General features: G+C 33.7%; 1 protein-coding gene across 1 annotated transcript in view; it reads right to left on the reverse strand.

Moving 5' to 3' along the window:
- The window catches only part of GBE1 (1,4-alpha-glucan branching enzyme 1), a 267,734-nt gene that overhangs the window by 138,703 nt on the left and 112,231 nt on the right, over nucleotides 1–16,800 (reverse strand). The window contains exons 4-5 of the mRNA XM_078452902.2: nucleotides 1,582–1,707; nucleotides 386–521 (exon numbers count right to left, since the gene is read on the reverse strand). Coding sequence (XP_078309028.1) covers nucleotides 386–521; nucleotides 1,582–1,707 — 262 coding nt within the window. The remainder of the gene's footprint in view (nucleotides 1–385; nucleotides 522–1,581; nucleotides 1,708–16,800) is intronic.

The following is a 16,800-nucleotide window of genomic DNA, read 5'->3' on the forward strand; positions in this document are numbered from 1 at the left end:
ACCTTAAAAAAAAATATATGATTTTTTCCCCTAAAAGACTAAAATGAACATGCTATAATCAATGACCACTTAAATTGATAAAAGTTCTCTCCTGTAGAAAAGTAATTATGCTTACATATTTATCTACAATTTGGAAGCCATCAGTTCACATTACTTAAAATTGAAATTGGAATAATATCTTGAATTCTTACACTCTATCTTATTCCATTTCTCTTTTCTATGCTATCACTATTACAGGGCAATTTGAGAAGCCTAAAATAAAATGCATTTCTATTACATATTTAATCTCTTAACACAAAAAAAGAGACACTTGTAATTAGCTTTTCTAATAAGAGAACAGACTCATTAAAATTTTATCTGAATAAAAATCACAGTTATTACTTACCAAGGTCTTTGATTCTTGGTAGTACATTGTATGTAAAATGTTTATAAGAAGCTATTTTTCCTTCATAGGAAGAAATTCCCACATGAGATTCATAAATTCTTACACCTCTTGGCTTCTTTGGTCTGGAATGCTTAAACTACAGAATATAAAATTACATAAAGAATTAGATCAGAGGGGCGCCTGGGTGGTGCAGTCGGTTGAGCGACCGACTTCAGCCAGGTCACGATCTCGCGGTCCGTGAGTTCGAGCCCCGCGTCAGGCTCTGGGCTGATGGCTCGGAGCCTGGAGCCTGTTTCCGATTCTGTGTCTCCCTCTCTCTCTGCCCCTCCCCCGTTCATGCTCTGTCTCTCTCTCTGTCCCAAAAATAAATAAAAAACGTTGAAAAAAAAAATTAAAAAAAAAAAAAAAAAAAAGAATTAGATCAGAAATGCAGGTATGATACTATCTGATTTAGCATGTTAAATGGAATGGTGAATCAACTCAGTCAACCAGTTTGGAACTGTTTTTGCATATAAAAGGCATTTGGCTACATCCATTAAATTTTTCTCTTAAAAGTAAATTCCTTTTTAGAACCATATTAGTGGATCTGTTTGAAAAGAGTAATCATGCAATGGCTTATACCTTATCATTGAGCCTTAAAGAAAACATAAGAGCTTAAAATGCATACATAATTATCAAATGCAAAGCATTTATCAACATGCTCCAATAACTTAAAAGACAGAGATGTGAGTTCAAACATACATAGAAACCTTGAAAATAACCCTAAATAATATATTCATGAGGTATCTTCCCTATTCCTTGTTCCTAAGGACATTGATCCTGCTTCTAACTCATGACAATGAGAAATATTACCTCACTGAAGATTCCATGATGAAACAGAAATTGTGGTTTAAAAAAAAAAAAAAAAAAAAAAAAAGCAGTATCCCTTACAGGTCAGTATGTAGAGATTTAGTTTTCTTTTTCCCTCCTCCTAATTTCAGTAACACATGATAAAACAAGAACTCACTACTATATTTTACTGGCTACAGATGATGGACTCTGATAATGTGTAGAGCATATCGGGTACACTATGATGTAAAATATAAAACTGGCAGAGAAGAGAGAAGTTGAACATTACTATAAAAGGTATAAAAATAAAAATTAATTTTCCTAGAAATATTGGAACAAGCATGTATTTAAAGATTTGTTGTTCTCACTTTATATGGGTGTTCTGGATCCCAGTGTATCCAATCATAATTCACATTTTCACCTTCACGAGTCACATACTTCGCCCATGGTGAAATACGATACAAGATCTCTCCACTTTTACTCCTAATAACTACCTAAAAAGAGAATGAGATGTTATTGCTTTAAAATACTTTGAAAGCTCTAAGATAATGCCTAAGTTTATGAGCACTGCTACAATTAAGAAAAGGAGGAATGATCTTAAGAATGTAAACTACCACACTGATGTGTGGCCTTAAAAATGTTTAAATTCCATGGAGTTTACTTTCTCATCTCATCTGTTATAGTATATGATTATTTAAGTAGATTCCAACTTAAATATTTTATGATTCTCTGGCAACTGCCAACATTGCCAACCAACCATTAGAGTGTTTAATTAAAGTACACATAAAATAGATAGTAAAAAAAAACCAAGAATATTATTTGGAAGCTACTGTCAATAAATTAATCAACAAGAAGAAATAATCTTACTGTATTAAAAAAAAAGTAATGAGCTATATTGCCATCTCTTGCATTTCTTTTTCATAGCAATCATAACATTTTCAAGAAGCTAAAGGAGAAAAATGGATTTTGATTAGCATTTGTATTGTGCACAGGCACATATACATACCTACATACATACATATATACATACACACAGATACCACCCTGCAAATATTTTCCACCATTTTCAACTTCCTCTGCACCCTATTCCAAGTATGCTTTACCATATTAAACCAATAATTTCCCCCTTTAAACATCCATTCCTATATTTGCCAATAGAATCACTATTATTATCACTAATAAAAAAATCAATAAAATGCAAATCCACCCTTTTAGAGAGGATACTAAATAAAGGACCTTGAGTTGATCGACAAGGTTAGATAATAAAGTGAGTCACATGAGCAGAGCTTCCAAGTGAATGAAATGGTACCTTTTTAAGAAAGTTTTTTAATTAAACCTTCTAAAAGATGGTATACGATGATGAAAATTGTTCAGATTAGGAGCTATACCATTAGCATTGAGAGAGAATATATTCTTCAGTCTCCTTTAATAGTAAAAAGTCTAGTGTGCATAATTATTAGAAATTAAATATTTGTATAATACTTTACAGTTTAGAAAGGACTTTCATCATCATATCTTACTAGATTCTAGAGAAACTTTATAACCTAAATATTACATGAGATTGAATTGCCAAAAGTCCCAAAGTCACCGAGTAGCAGAGCCAAAGCTGAACACAGAGCCTCTGATACTCACTTCCTTACTCTTAACAGGTAACCACTGCACTTCCTACAGATACTAAAAAATAAATAAATAATAAATCCTGATTTATGATGGAGGGGGCAGGTTAGTGGTGAAAAGGAATATCTAACTTAGACGAACAAAATTCTTTCTCCTTCATTATTATTATATCCACTGATTGAAGCCAATGACAGCCAAATATTTCTATCATTCAAATCATTATCACCAAAAAATGAATAGGATTAATCCACTTCAGTAGTAGTTCATCCCAAAAAAATATGTCCCTTGAGCCACATGAATTTCTGGTATAATATATAATAGTAATATGTTTAAAGCATACTACTTTTTTCTCACTCATCAACTGAGTACAAGCTATGGGAAAGTAAAATATTAGAAATCGGTTTTCAATAAATAGCACTTTGCCTAATCCACCCATCTATCTTTTCTCTCTTTTGGAAAATGGCTCCACAGTCCCTGCAAAGGACGATCATGAACCCACAATTATTTGTAAAGGTATCTGTTGGCAGAGAGAATGTTTGAAACTTTAAGTAGCTGACATCAAGAATCTCCTCATGCTAAATATAATTTTCATTCTTTAGAACACTGCTTGTACACATTTAGACAACATCATTAGAACATTGCTTGTACACATGCCTTCAGAGGCTACTGTGTGATGTATGTTGAAAGGAACAGTCCCTCTATGGGTCTCTAATATTCCTACATATTTTGCTGGGTAGGCCAAGAATACAAGGCCCTAACAGTTATTGACAAAAGCCATTTCTCAGAGTTGTGTTTGTAGCATGCTACCCTGAGGAATGAGAAAATGTCTGCCTTGAAGATACAGAATAGGCTTGCTTATTGCTTGCTATAAAAGAATGGATTCCCCAAGATGAATGTTCCTGAGCTATGATGCAAACCAGCTGTGTCAGCAGCATCCATCTGGACCGTGTGGTGTCACCCATGGGATTTGAAAACAAAGATAACCAATGCAAATATGATGCTCATACTGTTTACTCTGCTGTGACTAATAAAATCATTTGTCTCTGACCCAGGAGTCCTGTGCTGTGCATTCTGCCAGGTTCCATAAAATAATAACAAGTAATAAGCTTGTAGGTAGGGTAAAATCAAACTCTACACCTGACAAAGGATTATTTAATCATTCACTGAGTGACCTCAATATCCTTGTTTCCAAAAGTTCTATTTCTTCCCTCACTAATAGTCTATTAGTATTGTTACTTAGGGTAGAAAATTTTAAATATCCAATTGCCTCTTTCCTTTTTCAGCAACAGAATTATAACCCAGGTACTTCAATGACATGTAAAGCAAAGCTTGTCATCAAATCTGAAACACTTACCTGTGATCATTATGTAAAAGGTAAGTAAAACCTCTTCTTTAGGCCCCTGATTTGGAGGCTTCTTTCTTACAATACTGCAGTTTTTCCTAAGCACTCACCTGTAGAAGCCACCTCACCTTGTTTTTTTTTTTTTTCATTTGCTGTCCTTAAATTGTTGTGGTAATCAGCTAAGAGTATTATAAGAAATCTAAATAAATCTAACTTGAGAGAAGTTCCAACGAATAAGGAATATAATCTTTCTGAACTAAGTTTTGCACACATTTGGGGAGGTGCAATACCTAGATTTTGGCTCTCATGAGTTCAGATTCAGATAAAAGCATTTTTAGATGATGAGATAAGATTTTACATCACTTAATTTATAACCTCAAAATAGCATATGGTATATAGCAAACTGAAAAGAGATAGCCAGATTGATCTTTCAAGGATAATAAGTCTAACAGCTGAAGTATAAGAATTCTCTTGAGACTATCAAATTAAAAGGCTTATACACTGCTAGTATAAGTGTAAAACAGTATAAAAGCTCTGAGGAGCAATTTGGCAATATGCCTAAAAAAATTTTTCAAAAATTCTCAATGACTCAGCAATTCTAATTATAGAACTTTGCCATGGAAGTAATCAGAGATGTGTCCAAAGAACTATATCCTTGTCTACTGACCTTCATGTTACTTTTATTGGCAAAGAGTGAATGACTGAAGAATGTATAGCCGTAAAAACTGTAGCAATGAATTATATTGAAGGTTGTAAGAATATTCTTTCAAGTTATGAAAAAAATGGGCTGCATCTTCCAAATGTAAATGCATACAAACGCATGGACTGAAGTATTTAAACAAATAGAAAAAAAAATTAGATAGTTGGCTATGGATAGATTATTAGCAGCTTTTGTTAGCAGTTTTTTTTTTTTTTTTTTTTTTAACGTTTATTTATTTTGGAGACAGAGAGTGAATGGGGGAGGGTCAGAGAGAGAGGGAGACACAGAATCGGAAGCAGGCTCCAGGCTCTGAGCTGTCAGCACAGAGCCCGACGCGGGGCTCGAACTCACGGACCGAGAGATCATGACCTGAGCTGAAGTCGGACGCTTAACCGACCAAGCCACCCAGGCGCCCCAGCAGTTTCTATATATTACTTCATTTCATTTATATAACTTTGTTGATCAGAAACAAATAAGGACTGTCAATACATTTATACAGCTGCATATACATTTGTAGAGCTGTGCTAGTCAAATTGCATATTATGTACCTTAAATATATTGACAGTGTCAGAAATAAAACTCCAAAAATATATCAAATTACTTTAAAGGAATATGCTAATGAAGATAATATTGTGATGAAGTTTTTATAGGGCAAATAGATACTTTTAAAAATTATAACATTTTCTTAGATTATAAAATATTAGCAGCCTCATTTTTTAATAAGCCAAATTATCTCTTTGACTTATGGGAAGCTGCTATCAAAAGATGTTACTAAACAAACAAGTGTATAAAAGAAACCTCTACCTGTGCAAAAGTCAAATTGACTTACTGACTATATGCAGTCAAATTTTATTTATAAAATGTCATTTAGAACTGACATAAACAATGTAAGGAAGTTCGGTAAAATAGAAAAGATCTTTAAAAAAAAATGTCGGGCACCTGGGTGGCTCAGTCGGTTAAGCACCCGACTTCAGCTCAGGTCATGATCTCGCAGTCCGTGAGTTCGAGCCCCAGGTCCGGCTCTGTGCTGACAGCTCAGAGCCTGGAGCCTGTTTCACATTCTGTGTCTCCCTCTCTCTCTGATTCTCCCCCGTTCATGCTCTGTCTCTCTCTGTCTCAAAAATAAATAAACATTAAAAAATAAAAATAAAAAAAAATTTTTTAAAATGTGTGTGTGTGTGTGTGTGTGTGTGTGTGTGTGTGTGTGTGTTCATTCATTCTAGGAGTATCTGTTGAAATGCTTCTTGCCAGAGAATAATGTTCCTATGGACTGAAGAATTACTGACATAACATGCTCCTCAGGTGGTCAACAATTGCTTATAAAAACAGTGGAAGTGTTAGCATACTCTGGAGAATGGTATTGAATGTAACTCTGGGTTTCATGAATGAATGTGTTGAAGACCAAAAGAAAAGACAGACATGTTGAATATTATAATTCAATTTGCCCAAATTATACTACTAAAATTACAACTATGTGATACATGGTAAAATTTTCCTTAAAAAAAAAAGTGTACAAGGAGGATTAATTTAAAAGATATTTATAAAAATAACCATTTAGTGGGGCACCTGGGTGGCTCAGTTGATTAAATGTCTGACTCTTGTCATTGGCTTAGGTCATGATCTCACACTTCATAAGTTCGAGCCCTGTGTCGTTCTCTGCGTTGACCGTGCAAAAACCTGCTTAGTATTCTGTCCCTCCCTCTCTCTACCCTGCCCCCTCTCCTGCTCTCTTTTGCTCTCTCTTGCTCTCTCAATATAAGTAAATAAAAACTTTAAAAAAATAACTATTTAATGGGGTACAGGTTAAATAACCAAGCAAATTTACAAAGCAATGTTGTCTTCACTTTTAAATTATCTCTAATTTATAGAACATCTAAATTAATACTATATATAAAAATATATAAATATAATAAAATATATTGATATATTACATATTATGTTATGTATTAATATAATATGGAAATATATATTATTATAGTCATACCAATGTGCAATGCTGAATATCAGTATTCTGTCTGCATGTGTTTAAAATGTTACTCAAATATATATATATGTATATATAAATACATATAGTTGTACAGAGAAAGAAAAATGTACATACATAGAAAATATATTGCAATTTATTCTTAAGTAATTTTTAGAAGTGCATGGAATAAAAATAAAAAAGACATTTTTAGAAAAGGTAATCACCATTCATAATTAAGTAGGAAAATAAGTGATATTCCAGAGAAGAATGTGATGATTCTATCAGTGAGCAGAATCCTGAGGAAATGTTTTAATGTATACAAATAATATAGTATAAATACATATCATCTTGGGGCGCCTGGGTGGCTCAGTCGGTTAAGCGGCCAACTTCGGCTCAGGTCATGATCTCGCAGTCTGTGAGTTCGAGCCCCGCGTCGGGCTCTGTGCTGACAACTCAGAGCCTGGAGCCTGTTTCAGATTCTGTGTCTCCCTCTCTCTGACCCTCCCCCATTCATGCTCTGTCTCTCTCTGTCTCAAAAATAAATAAACATTAAAAAATAAATAAATAAATAAATAAATAAATAAATAAATAAATATCATCTTAAACAAACACATAGAATTATTAAAACTTTAAAATAGCTGAATATATTTTCAAAAGCAGCTTCTACATCTCATTTTAATTCAACAAAAATTTTACTACTAATCATTGTTGAAAAATGATGTAGGAGTATACATTTTTTTTTTTTTTTTCAGTTTTGTTTGTTCTTCCTGCTTGGATGAGTTTTAAGATTCACCAAGATTATATAAGAATGAATCACTTTGCCATTTTGGGAGGTTCAAAAATGGCCCCTCAAAAGATGTTCACAGCCTACGCTCTGGAATCTGTGAATGATACCTTATGTGGCAAAAAAAAACCCCAAAACAAACAAACAAACAAACAAAAAAAAAAAACAGGATCTTTTCAGATATGATAAAAGGATCTTAAAATGGAGACATTAACCAGATTATCCAAGAAAGAAATCACATTTATCATTATAAGTGGGAAACAGGGATATCTACGAATAGACAGAAGAGAAAAAAGGAATGTGACCAAGGAGGCAGAGACTGGGGTGTTGCAGACACTAGCCAAACAGTGCCAACAGCCACGAAAAGCTGGAAGTGACAAGGAAGAAAGTCTCCCCTAGAGCCTCCAGAGGGAGTGTGGCCATTCCAACACCCTGATTTCAGACCAATGATACTGACTTTGAACTTTTGGCTTCCAAAATTGTGAAAGAAGAAATTTCTACTATTTAAAGCCACCAACTTTGTTCAGCAGCCACAGGAAACTAAATTAGGAAGAAAACATTAGAAGCAATCACAGTTTAAGAATAAAATGGAATGTATTTAAATTTAGCTAAGCTTTGTCAGTGCTAGAAAGAGTTAAAAGATGAAGTTATTTTAATGAATAGTCTAAATAACACATTTTATCTTATTAACTGCTTACTCCCAAAAAATATATCAATGCATTTCAGTAACCTTCACTAAATGAGGTTTAGTCTCCTTGACAATTCCCAGGAAAAGTAAACTCCTTCAGAATAAATGCTGTTGAGTTTCAGAACTGATAGGAGCCCACAAAAAAAAAAAAAAAAAAAAAAAAAAAAAGTAAATTTTTAATACACAGTTTTTATTTCTAGTCTACTCCCATGTAATTATATTCAGAGATTGAATAAAAAGAACTATTCTACATGATGGAAATAAAAGCTCTGAATTCACCACACGCAAAGGCTACAGAGCTATTTTTTTCTACCTTGTATCTGATATATTTGCTTCATTAAACAGAGATGAGACTATTTCAATAATCATTTGCCAATAATAATAAAAATATTTATTGAAGAAATTGCATTCTGAATTTTCAATTAGGGATCTTAGAAACACTACCTGATATTAAACGTATTTCATTGTGAATTTTGAGTTTATATTTCAATTAATTGAGGGAAAAAACAAGATATCAATAAAAGTATCAAGGTAGTTTTCCATTTATAATAAACCTGTAATATGCAACTATTTTATAGATGAACCTTCATAAAATTACATATATTTGATTGTTAAAATTATACAAATCAGGGTTATATATGAGCTATAACTGACATTACCATTGTTTATAAACTGAGACCACTATGGGTACCAAATAAACATTAACTTTGTTATTTGAATTTTTAAAAAGATCTTGTTAATTTTATCTGAATACTAAAGTTCATACATGTTAGATATCTCCATTTTTTGTTTGATAATTTATATCATAACTTTATTTAATCAAACAACCTTACATAAGCCATGTGCATACACGATCATAAAAATTTATCACATCCTAAAAGACACATGCACATTGAAAGTGAGGGTGTGGAGAAACATTTATGAGGCAAATGGATGTGAAAAGAAAGCTAGAGTAGCAGTACTTACATCAGACAAATACACTTTATTTTTTTGATATTTTTTTAAGTTTATTTATTTTGAGACAGAGACAGCATTAGTGGGGGAGGCAAAGAGAGAGGAAGAGAGAGAATCTTAAGAAGGCTCTGTGCGTCAGCACAGAGCCCAAAGAGGGGCTCAAACTCATGAAACCGTGAGATCATGACCTGATCTGAAACCAAGAGTCGAACGTTTAGCCGACTGAGTCATCTAGGTACCACTCTTTTTTTTTTTTTTCTTTTTCAAAATAGACTTTAAAACAAAGATTGTCACGAGAGACAAAAAGGACACTCACATATACAATTTAAGAAACAAAACAAATGAACGAAGAAAGAGAGACAAAGAAACAGACTCTTGACTACAGAGAACAAACTGATAGTTACCAGAGAGGCTGGTGAGAGACTGGGTAAAATAGGTGAAGGGAATTAAGTGTACTCTCATCTTTATGAGCACTGAGTAATATATGGAACTGCTGAATCACTGTAGTGTCCACCAGAGACTTGTATAACACAGTATGTCAACTACACCGGAACTAAAATTTAAAAAAAAATAATAACTGAAAAAAATTATCATATCTTTTGATGCACTTTATATCCACATTGTTCAGAGACTGAGGTAAATGGAAAAGAGACTAAATGATTAGATTAAGTCTCGGGCTCTTATGTTATGCAGTATGAGACAATATACAAAAGACAAAAACAAAACAAAACAAAACAAAACTGTGATATCCTTCCAAGTAGCTGTACTAAGAAAAAACAGAAATCAGTTGAATTTTGAAAGCAATAACCTACTGTTTAATTTTCATTGACTCTCATTATTTTAGCTTTGTGTGGATTTTGTTATCTTAAAATAATGCATTACAATTCATTTTGTTTTCTTTCATAAGAAACAAGAAATCTTTCCAATGTGGAATCCAGTAACAATGCTTGAGTAGAAACAGTTAAAGTATTTCTGTCAAAAAATGAAGCCACTATTAAAAAAAATGTTTTTAAAAGAAAAGATTAAACATACTAGCTATGGAAAATAAATCTGTAAACTGACACAAAGTAGCATCTGATCAAATTATATCAAACTTTGACATCAATGACACCAATGTACAGAACAAAAGAGACTATAGTCAAGGCATAACACTAATAGCTACTTTGCTCCTGATTTAGCACCAGCTGTAGAATGACAGAGATATAAACATCCATTTCTGTAATACTTTCACATGGGAGAGAAAAGACCTCAGAATTTTATAAAAAAAGAAATACATGAAGATCAGTAGTTGCTCCTTATAAAAGCAGGTTTTTATTTAGAATGATTTTTAAAGGGACAGATGCTGCTGTACTTAAAACAAGGAGTATTACTCCCAAAGGTTTCCACCCCAGATCCCCAACCTTCTAGTCTAGTTAAGAAGTATTACAACCATAATATTTTTTCTGTCTCTGCCTTTGACTGAGGCAAATCTTTAAAGAAATAAAGAAACAACGAAGTAGAACTGATAAAGTGTTCGCTTCATTTCAAGTACATTACCTGAACAAAAACCTTATAAAGTGAGGTCACTATAAAAAGACAAAATCCAAAGGGATTATGCGAGATTTAGGAAGCAGGCATTGAAAAGGATACCCCTGAGCAAGTGAGAATAACTACTCCTAAGTGAAAAGAATAGGAACAATGCTGAAATGTTGTAATCGGGTAAAGATTGATTAAGTGTCTTAGACTAGAAAACAAATGAATTACACATGATATAAAAATATAGGATTTAAACTTCCAAGATATTGAAAGATCAATAGAGTAATAAAAGAAAAAAGCTATGAAAAGGGGAAAAAATCAGTGAGTTTTCATTACTGAAAAAGTGTGCTTCAAAGAGACTCATCCATGTGCAGTGAAGGCTAGAATTCTATTAAGTAAACAGAGTTATAATCTGGTATAATGCCAATAGAAAAAAATCTGAGAAGTATTTTCAGAAGTGCTAGGATAGGGGAGGGTACTATCATAAGATGAGTTAAAGTTCTCTTTAAAAATATTAAGTATAATTACAAAAGTCTATATGGTAATAAACTGAATCATTTGAAAGAAAGAATATGATTCTTAAGCCATCACATGAAGTGCTATTGCAATGAGGTAAACTATAAAGTGTGGGAGGAAAAGAGAAATAATTCAGTCTCTAGAAGGTATGTACAGAAATTCCAGAGATATAGATATCTCTGGATAGATATAAAGTTCATAATAGATGATAGATATACATAGATAGATAGATATACAGATAGATATGAAGTTCATAATGGTAAAAATTATAAGATTTGAGAAAACATACAATTATATATTTAATACATATTGAGACAAATATCTCCCAGAATGTAATTGATAACTACTAAGAAAACAGTTAATGATGAAAATAATTCTTCCTGAATATTTAACATTCTTTATATGCTAAGCTATCATAATAGAGATTACAACATTAACAGTCTTTTCTCTCTTTTCACCCACAGAAGACATGTATTTTCCTAGGTACACATGCTATCAGGGGAAGAACAACAAATAAGTATGTATAAATATTGATAAGGAAATAAGTATACCCATCAAGAAATGAGAAAGCAATCAAACAGATGATTAAATGGGGGAATAGAAAACTACACGTGAAATGGAACTCAAGATAAACACTTGGATAATTTCTTGTCAGCCGATTTTATAGCATTTTTAAAGTTTTTATTTCAATTCCAGTTAGTTAACGCACAGTGTAATACTAGTTACAGGTGTACAATAGTGATTCAACAATTCCATACATCACCCAGTGCTCATCTCAACAAGTGTACTTCTTAATCCCCATCACCTACATAAGCCATCCCCCCAAACGCTTCCATTCTGGTAACCATCAGTTTGCTCTCTATAGTTGAGTCTGTTTCTTGGTTTCTCTCTCTCTCTCTCTCTCTCTCTCTCTGTCTCTGTCTCTGTCTTTAATTTTTATTTAATTTCTAGTTAGTTAACATACAGCGCTATATTGGTTTTAGGAGTAGAATTCAGTGATTCATCACTTACATACAAGACCCAGTGCTCACCATAACAACTATCCTCCTTACTACCCATCACCCATCTAGTACATCCTCTACTTACCTCCCTCCGTATTAGTTTGTTTCCTTCTTTCTTTTTCTCCCCCTTCCCATATGTTCATCGATTTTATTTCTTCAATTTTACTGAGTGAAATCATGTGGATTTGTTTTTCTCTGACGGACTTATTTCACTTAGAATTACACTCTCTAGCTCTATCCATGTTGTTGCAAATGGCAAGATTTCATTCATTCATTTTTTGTGGCTTAATAGTATTGTTTTGTTTACATATACCACTTCTTCTTTACCAATTCAGCAGTCGATGGACACTTGGGCTGCTTCCATATCTTGGTTATGGTAAATAATGCTGCAATAGACATTGGGGTGAATGTATCCCTTTGAATTAGGGTTTTTGTATATCTTTCGGTAATTGCTGAATAGGGTAGTTCTATTTTTAACTTTTGGGGGCACCCCCATATACTCTTTTCCACAGTGGCTAGACCAGTTTGCATTCTACCAACAGTTTAAGAGGGTTCCTTTTTCTCCACATCCTCGTCAACACTTGTTGTTTCTTGTGCTTTTCATGTTAGCCATTCTGACAAGTGTGAGGTGACATCACACTGTAGTTTTGATTTGCATTTTCCTGATGATGAGTGATGATGAACATCTTTTCCTGTGTTTGTTGACCATCTGGGTGTGTCTTCTTTGGAGAAATGTCTGTTCGTGGCTTCTGCCCATTTTTTCATTGGATTGTTTTTTGGGTGTTGAGCTCTGTAAGTTCTTTACATGTTTTGGATACTAACCCTTTATCGGATATGTCATTTGCAAATATCTTCTCCCATTCTGTAGGTTGTCTTTTAGTTTTGTTGACTGTTTCCTTTGCTGTGCAGAAGCTTTTTATTTTGATACAGTCCCACTGGTTTAATTTTGCTTTTATTTCCCTTGTCTCAGGGGACCTATCTAGGAAAAAGTTGCTATGGCTGATGTCAGAGAAGTGACTGCCTGTGCTCTCTTCAAGGATTTTTATGGTTTCAGATCTCACAGCTAGATCTTTAATCCATTTTGAATTATTTAAGTGTATGGTGTAAGAAAATGGCCCAGTTTGATTTTTTGCATGTAGCTGTCCAATTTTCCCCATATCATTTATTGAAGAGACTGTGTTTTTCCCATTGGATATTCTTTCCTGCTTCATTGAAGATTAATTGGCCATATAATTGTGGGATCATTTCTGGGCTCGCCATTCTGTTCTATTGGTCTCCGTGTCTATTTTTGTGCCATTAGCATAATGTCTTGATTACTGCCACTTTGTAATATAACTTACAGTCTGGAATTGTCATACCCCCAGTTTTGTTTTTCTTTTTCAAGATTACTTTGGCTATTCGAGCTCTTTTGTGTTTCCACACAAATTTTAGGATTTTTCATTCCAGTTCTATGAAAAATGCTGTTGGTATAATGGATTGCATTATATACATAGATTCCTTTGGGTAGTACAGACATTTAGAAAATTTTGTTTTCATAATCCATGATCATGGACTATCTTTCCATTTGTTTGTGTCATCTTCCATTTCTTTCATCAATGCTTTATAGTTTTCGGAGTACAGGTCTTTTACTTCCTTTGTTAAGTTTATTATGAGGTATTTTATTATTTTTTGTATAACTGTAAATGGGATTATTTTCTTAATTTCCCTCTCTGCTGCTTCATTACTGTGTATAGAAAAGCAACGGAATAGGGGCCCCTGAGTGGCTCAGTTGGTTGAGCATCCGACTTTAGCTCAGGTCATGATCTCGTGGTCTGTGAATTTGAGCCCCGCATCAGGCTCTGTGCTGACAGCTCAGAGCCTGGAGCCTGCTTTGGATTCTGTGTCTCCCTCTCTCTCTGCCCCTCCCCTTCCCTCAATCTCTGTCTCTCTCTCTCTCCCGAAAAAAGAAAAAAAAAAAAATTACAAAAAAAAAAAAAATAATAATAATGAAATGCAATGGATTTCTGTAGATTGGTTTTGTGTCCTGCAAGTTTACTGTAGTTTTTTGGTGGAGTCTTTTCACATAGAGTCTCATGTCATCGGCAAATAGTGAAAGTTCTACTTTTCCCTACTGATTTGGATGTCTTTTTTTTTGTTGTCTGATTGCCATGGGTAGGACTTCCAGCACTATGCTGAATAAAGTGGTGAGAGTAGACATCCTGTCTTGTTCCTGACCTTAAAGGAAAACTCTCAATTTTTCCCCATCAAGGTTGATGTTAGCTGTGGGATTTTCAGATATATACCTTTACCTTGTTGAGGTATGTTCCCTCTAAACCATTTATGAAGGGTTTTTATCCTGAATGACTATTGTACTTTGTCAAATGCTTTTTCTGTGTCTATTGAAGTGATCATATGGTTCTTATCCTTTCTCTTATTGATGTGATATATCACATTGATTGATTTGCACTTACAACGTTTTGTAGGTCATATAATAAGGCAAAGTATCAAAGCAAAGGTGGTAACAGTAACGATGGGAAGAAGGAGTGGTGAATAATAGGAGTCTTCACAATAGAGCTACTTATATTAAACCTTAGTAGTTCAGGTGTATTTAAATTATTAAACATAGATACTCCCATGTTATGTAGAAAAGACAGGCACAGGGAAGCAAACAAGCCTTGATCTCCAAGTTCTCTTAAGAAGGAGACAAGAGCTCTGGAGAAGCAGGAAACTTCTTTGGCAGCGTAGTCTATAAGGCATAGTTCAGAGAATTGCCCATCTCACATTTTGAGTGAGGCTCAGAGAATATACATGTAGTAAGATACAATGACCTATATTTGAGTATTTAAAAAAATTATCTATCTATCTATCTATCTATCTATCTATATCTGTCCATGAGACTTTTTTTCCCAGTCAGAGCACACTGAGTCACGTGGAGAAATTTATAGTTACTAGCATATTAGCATAGGTAAAGATGAACAGACTGCAGAGTAAAGAAACCAAACAAACAAACAAAAAAAAAACAACAAAGAAACAAAACAAAAAAAATCCCACATTAAATTGAAGAGAATTAAACATAAATGTTGACATTTAACATATATTTGACTGTGCTGCTCAATAAAATAACTTACTTTAAAGGTAAATATTTAAATCATAAAAAGATTATATAGTATGTGCTTTACCATGAGAAAAAGGTTATGTCCTGTAGGCATACCTATATTCACTAATATTTGAAGGCATACTCTGCCAACGTGCAAATACTTCTATTAAATATAACCAAAAATAATACCTACCTTAACAGTCATAAAATGCAATTTCCTTCCTTTTTCTGGCACAGCATTAAGGGATCAAATACTAAATAAAAGCCCTATAAAAAAAACTGATGCCTACATAATTTAGAGGACAAAAGCATGAACTACTTTTATTAAAAAAAAAAAAAAAATACTCCTAAGGAAAAATGACAGTGTTCAATTCCCCAGACTTTATAATCATATTTAAAATCTAGTATGCCCAGATTGAAGGACAAGAGAAGGTTATAAGTGTAAGATATTTCACAGTACTTGGATATAAGGAAAAGAAAGTCTGCTAATGCATTTAAAGTATTTCTAGAATTAGTGTTGACATAAAGAAAGCAATCAGGCAACAGATATTTATGGACAGTCTGATTTTCTAGATACCTGTGTGATTCACCTTTATAAGCACTAAAACTGAAAGAGGAAAATAATATATATATTTTTAAAGGTAGCTCTCTAAAATGTATTATACATTCCCTTGTGGCTTTAACAGAGGGAATTAAACACTTGTTGAAATTGATTTGTATATGCTGAACTGTGACATGTTTGAAATATGAACATTTTCCTCCTGAATTCAGTAAAGAGAATATTAGACTTTTTTATATGTGTCTTTGGCAGCAGTTTTCAACCCTGGATGTGCAATGAGGACTACCTGAGGAACATTTTAACATAAAGATGACTGAGCCCTATTTATATCCAGTTACCACCACCACTACCTGTAGCCCTTGATTCTGATTCTGTGGTCTGCAGTCTCATGCCTTAGCAGATAAAAGCCAGACCTGAGAAAGCAAAAAATAAAGTGGATACAAGAACCAGTGTCCCACTGATGAAAGGACAGGTTTTTATTCAAAAACCGAAGGAAAGGAGAAGGGGAGGAAGGAAAACTCACATTAGAGTTATATGGAACGGATTCTCTAAACCTTGATAGTAATGAATACCTTTTACAGATGATAAAATATATTTTGCAATGAAATTTGTCTCAATCTCTATTTTTTAAAAAAAATTAACGTTTTTATTTATTTTTGAGAGAGAGACAGAGAGACAGAGAGACAGAGCACAAGCAGGGGAGGGGCAGAGAGAGAGAGTGAGAGAGACAGAAACTGAAGCAGGCTCCAGGCTCTGAGCTGTCAGCACAGAGCCTGACACAGGGCTCGAACTCATGAACTGTGACATCATGACCTGAGCTGAAGTCGGACACTCACCGACTGAGCCACCCAGGCGCCCCTCAATCTCTC

The sequence above is a fragment of the Panthera onca genome, chromosome C2, assembly GCF_046562875.1.
Source record: "Panthera onca isolate mPanOnc1 chromosome C2, mPanOnc1 haplotype 2, whole genome shotgun sequence".
In the NCBI taxonomy this organism is placed as follows: Eukaryota; Metazoa; Chordata; class Mammalia; order Carnivora; family Felidae; genus Panthera; species Panthera onca.